Source organism: Acanthisitta chloris, unplaced genomic scaffold (genome assembly GCF_000695815.1).
Source record: "Acanthisitta chloris isolate BGI_N310 unplaced genomic scaffold, ASM69581v1 scaffold22401, whole genome shotgun sequence".
NCBI lineage: Eukaryota > Metazoa > Chordata > Aves > Passeriformes > Acanthisittidae > Acanthisitta > Acanthisitta chloris.
In genome coordinates, this window is record NW_008656796.1 from 389 (window position 1) to 5,653 (window position 5,265).

At 44.0% G+C, this 5,265-nt stretch overlaps 1 protein-coding gene across 1 annotated transcript; it reads right to left on the bottom strand.

The window, feature by feature from the left end:
- Positions 1–1,292: 1,292 nt before the first annotated feature.
- On the bottom strand, positions 1,293–4,405 carry GLOD4 (glyoxalase domain containing 4; the record flags this gene model as incomplete). The annotated part of the gene is made up of 8 exons (XM_009084479.1): positions 1,293–1,358; positions 1,881–1,967; positions 2,047–2,160; positions 2,320–2,406; positions 2,717–2,853; positions 3,056–3,200; positions 3,622–3,742; positions 4,356–4,405. Coding segments are annotated over 8 exons (807 nt in total), but the record flags the coding sequence as incomplete, so codon positions are not given.
- Between the last annotated feature and the right edge of the window lie 860 nt (positions 4,406–5,265).

Genomic DNA, 5,265 nt, shown 5'->3' on the forward strand with positions numbered 1-5,265 from the left:
CCACAGTAGGACTCGATCTTTGAGGTCTCTTCCAACCAGGCTGATTCTGTGATTCTATAATTCTATGATTCTAAAATTTCCAACAACGAAATCACAGTGAGGAGTTTTTCCTGCTTGAGCTCACCACACTGCGGATGTGCCCTGGCGACTGCCAACGCTGCTGATCCTGCCTGCTCCTCAAAGTTTTCCCCAAGGAAATGACAAGTCAGGCATTGTGCCTTGAGGTCTCTTCCAACCAGGCTGATTCTGTGATTCTATAATTCTATGATTCTAAAATTTCCAACAACGAAATCACAGTGAGGAGTTTTTCCTGCTTGAGCTCACCACACTGCGGATGTGCCCTGGCGACTGCCAACGCTGCTGATCCTGCCTGCTCCTCAAAGTTTTCCCCAAGGAAATGACAAGTCAGGCATTGTGCCTGGCATGGACAATGCTGGGAATGACTCCCTGGATTCCCAGCCTCACTCCACCAGCAAAAGCAGAATGACTTCATTCCAACAGAAAAAACACTCAACTGTTACATACAAAGGCAGTTTCTCACCACAATTTAATTGTGTGACCATAATTCACTCGTTTCAAGCTGCCTTCCCACACCTCAGCAGACAGCACAGCACTGCCCTGGTTCCTGCCTGGGATGTGGAAGGTTCCCTGGGAAGGGGTGAAAAACCACCACATCAATAACATGATCCCAGTGAGAAATGCACCAAGGGTTTCTCAAGCAAACACTTCACCTGAAAGCTGGGGAAACATCTTGGAATGAGAACAAGGACTAGAATATTCACATGATTTAGCAAGATCATTTCTTTGTTCCCAGTAAACAGAGATGTGCACAGACAGCTGAACTGCTCCGATTCTCCACACACAGCCCTTGCCTTCCCCACTGGAGTGAGATACCTGCAGTACTCAGCTATCTGAAAATCTCTTCTCTGAGCTGCAAATCCAGGATGGCTAAAGCAAATCAGGTAGAGAATTAAGTACTATAATCCATCTATCAACCTCTTTTTCAAGTATAACACCACCACAGACATGTGAGGCTTTCATAACCAATGATCCCTGTTTCTGAAGGCAAATGCTCAGTCTGCTCCTTACTGCACAGCTTAATTTTTTGGAAAAACACATGATTTCCTTGAAAGGAGAGAGCAACAGTCAGAGACATTGGTTTAAATCAAGCCAGCCAACCAGTGTGGGACATTCTGGCTCCCTCTGATTGGGAGGGCAATGAAACACATTAGATTGGTGTTTTCATGGATGAAATCCAAGGCACAAAGGAGCAGTCCAGTCCTTTCCTCCAGCTAAGCCGAAACCTTCTTCATTTTATGTTCAGCAAACCACTTGTCACTGTTGTCTGCAGCCATGGCCTGCACAAAGACAAGTGGGAACATGGTCAGAACAGGAGGAAAGCTATTTTGATGGCTAAATGATTTTTTAGCTACTAGTGAGGAAAACAGACCCTGAAAACCAATGTTCTCTCCCACAGCAAATAAATAATGACTGATTAACACACGAGCAAACCAGGACAATTTGGACACAGCCTTTCCACAGAGCTCACATTCCATTCCAGCACACCTTTCTGCCTCCAGGGGATGTCCAGCTGCACTGATGCTACTGCAGCTCAAAAATAAAAAAAAAATCACCTTCTGCAGTAACTTATACCAAAGTTTTGGTGATGTGTCCAGCAAGACACATTGTCACTTGACTGCCTTGAGACTGAGGCTGGAAAAATTCCACAAAGGGCACTAAGTGTGCTTTAAAACCTGATTTATTTTCCTTCCCAGGTCTGTACAATTTGCTTCTTGGAAAAGCTCCACATGGAATGAAAATCAGATTCTACAGGAATCTATAATCAGGAAGAAAACAAACATGCTAACTGCATTACTTACATCATCCAACAGCTTGTCACCATTAGGGTCCACCTTGGACAGGTCTCTAAATGCCTCATCTCCCACAAAACAGATTTCGTGGCCATCCTAAACCAGAACAGGTCAGTTAGATAAATGGCAGAGAAGAATTTAAACTGAATTTAATATAATTTCCAGTATTACTCACAGGATCAGCCAAAATAATCACTTGCACTGTGGCTTTGCCAGGTGTGTCCAAGCTAACCAGAGGAGTCAAAATTTTCTGGCTCTCCTTCTTCATCAGTGCTTCAATGTTTGGCAACTTAGAAAACAAACCAAAATCAACTCTGCGTTACCACTGCAAGAAAGATAAACTACTTGCTCAGTATTATTTTGCTCATGTCTGAGGTATTTTTTAACATTAGAAATTGACTTCCCCAGCTCTGGGTGAGGAAAGGAGTGAGGGCAGTGTGACTGTTACCTCTTCCTTGGCACAGGAGAAGGCAATTCGCCCAAACGCTGTCCCGTGATCCACTGCTCCTCCCACAGCCTTCAGCTCCAGCTTACACTGAAACAGAGGAAAAAAAACAAGCCTGACTTCTAGGGACACTGTTCTCCAGGCTGCATTCCTTCCTGCTGCTTCTCCAGGATATGGATGATTTCAAAATCCTCCACTCACACATTTCCCAACGAGGCAGAATTACAGAGCAAACCACAGCTGGGTTTTTTTTGTAAAGTGCAGTTAGTTAAGTGTACACAAACTTCAATTAAAATGCTCAGAATGAAGTGCACAGTTGCTTTAATGAAGAGCTTTTCCCTTTTAAGATTCTGTTCTCATGAAACACGAGGTTCCCACAATGAGTTTTCCAAGGACTGACCTGGTTATCTGCGTAGCCAAGCAAAGCCCTTTGTTTCTCCTCATCCTTCTCATATATTTTCATTCCAAGCAAACCAGCCCAGTAGTCAACAGACTTCTGCAGATTGGAGATGCCCAGGGTTACCTTTAGCACAGGATCTTGAAGATGACAATAATTTCAAATTAGTTACAAATAACATTGTGGTTTCCAAGGCAGCTTTACATTTCTGGAGAAGTGACAAAGAAACAATAAAAACCTGCACTGTCTCATGAAATGCCATTGAGAAACTCACAGCTCATCCTGATATCCCACTGGGAAATCATTCTTGAACACCAGTAAGAGAGAGGGGAAATGTTTTACCTTCCTTGAGCTGTTCTTTGTCTTCCAAATAGAACTTGTATCCCCCTGGGGCTTCAGCTTCAAAGACACCTGTTGTGACTTCTTTGAGGGGCCACCCCATCTTCTTGGCATTGCTCACAGCCTGGCTGGACACGAGTGTGATGCCCTAGAGAGGACACAACAGACACACACAGAATTCATTGGGTGGATGCAAAGTTATCACATGTTTTCACAGATGAAACACGAGATCTCCATCTGCTGCCAGCTGGTAAATCACAAAGAGGTAAGAAAGAATAAATAAAAGAGATCCTTCCTAGCTAACTATTCCATGTTGGATCTGGCAGAAAACACCAGCTGTCCTACACACACAGCAGAGGCAGAGCTCAAGGAAGTGTTTCCTGGATACTAAGTGAGCACAAAGCTGCTCTTCTAAACTTGGAGACAACTACAAAAGCAAGAAAAAAGTGTTTAAGGGACCAAACAGCATTAAAAAAGCAGCTGGTACAACCTCTAGGACAAACAGACTGCCAATCATTAAGGTAAATAAGCTTATTCTAGGAAGATTTGCTGCCAGGTGTGGTACTTACCAGAAAGTCATTGCCCAGACGATATTCTCCAATGCCATAATTGTAAGTCAATTCTGCCACAAAGTGATTGTCCTCTGGCCCATAGCCAACCATTGTTTTGCTCCATTTTCCATCATAAGGGCTGAAATATCCATATTTAATTGTGATGAGTATTAGAAGTAACCCTCACCAACTGCAAGTATTAGTGTTTCAAGGAAGAATTGCATTTCTAGAGTGAAAAAATGGCAGTTTTCAGCCTGGGCTGCCACTCAGGACCATGTGACAAAAGCAATTCTACCTCATTAACACCTCATGCTTTAAGAGCACAGGCTGCTCATTAGCTGTAATTACATCAGCACTTCCTTATTGCTAAGGAGCAAAGGGCACCAGACTGTTAGATTTCATTCATTTCAGGAAGAAATGCCTTCCTATTTCTTCTTTCTTTCATCCTTCTGTTTTTACAAAGCCTTTGAGGCTACCAGGAGGTATGTTTAACTTAGTTCTGTACCTATGGAAACATCAGTGCAACTGAATGTAGTTCCTGGAAAGTTTAGAAATAATTGGATAAATCTGAGTATCAGTCTGTGGGTGTGACACAGCAACATTTGTGTACAGTGTAAGCACAAAAGGGAGGCTGTTGGTTCTAGGGCAAGTAATTATGAAGAAAACCCATAATAAACCAACCCAGCTCCTGTTTTACTGTAACAGTGCATGGCTGGGGTGTTTGTGAGAACAAGGGAGCCGCAGGCACTCACCCATTGCAGCTGGCCTTGCAGCCCTCCTCGAACTCCTCGTGCCTGAGCACCTTGAGAAGGGGAAAACAAAGGGCTTAGTGTGGGGAGAATGCGGCTCCGTCCCCCTTCCCTTTCCTCTTCCTTTTCTTTTCCTTCTTTCTTATCCCCTTCCCTCTTTTCCCCTTTTCTTTTTCCCTTTCTTTTTCCTCTTCCCTTTCTTCTTCCCCTTATTTTCCTCTTCCCATTCTTTTCCCCCTTTCTTTTCCCCTTCCCTTCCCTTTTTTCCTTTTCCCTTTCTTTTTTCCTTCCCCTTTTTTCCTTTTTATTTTCCCCTTCTTCTTCTTTTCCCCCTTTCTTTTTCCCCTTCCCCTTCTTTTCCTCTTTTCTTTTTCCCCTTCCCCTTCTTTTCCTTTCTTTTCTTCTTCCCCTTCCCTTTCTTTTCCCCCTTTCTTTTTCCCCTTCCCCTTCTTTTCCTCTTTTCTTTTTCCCCTTCCCCTTCTTTTCCTTTCTTTTCTTCTTCCCCTTCCCTTTCTTTTCCCCCTTTTTTTCCCTTTCCCTTCCCTTTCTTTTTCCCCTTTCCCTTCTCTTTCTTTTCCCCCTTCCCTTTCCTTTACTCTTCCCCTTCCCTTCTTCCTTTCTTTTCCTCTTCCCCTTCCCTTCTTCCTTTCTTTTCCTCTTCCCCTTCCCTTCCCCCTTTCTTTTCCCCTTCCCCTCCCCTGTTCTTTGCCTCTTCTCCTTCCCTTCCCGTTCTTTTCCTCTTCCCTTCTTCCTTTCTTTTCCTCTTCCCCTTCCCTTCTTCCTTTCTTTTCCTTTTCCCCTTCCCTTTCCCCCTTTCCTTTCCTCTTCCCCTTCCCCTCCCCTGTTCTTTTCCTCTCCCCCTTCCCTCTCCCCCTTTCTTTTCCTCTTCCCCTTCCCTTTCTTTTCCCCTTCC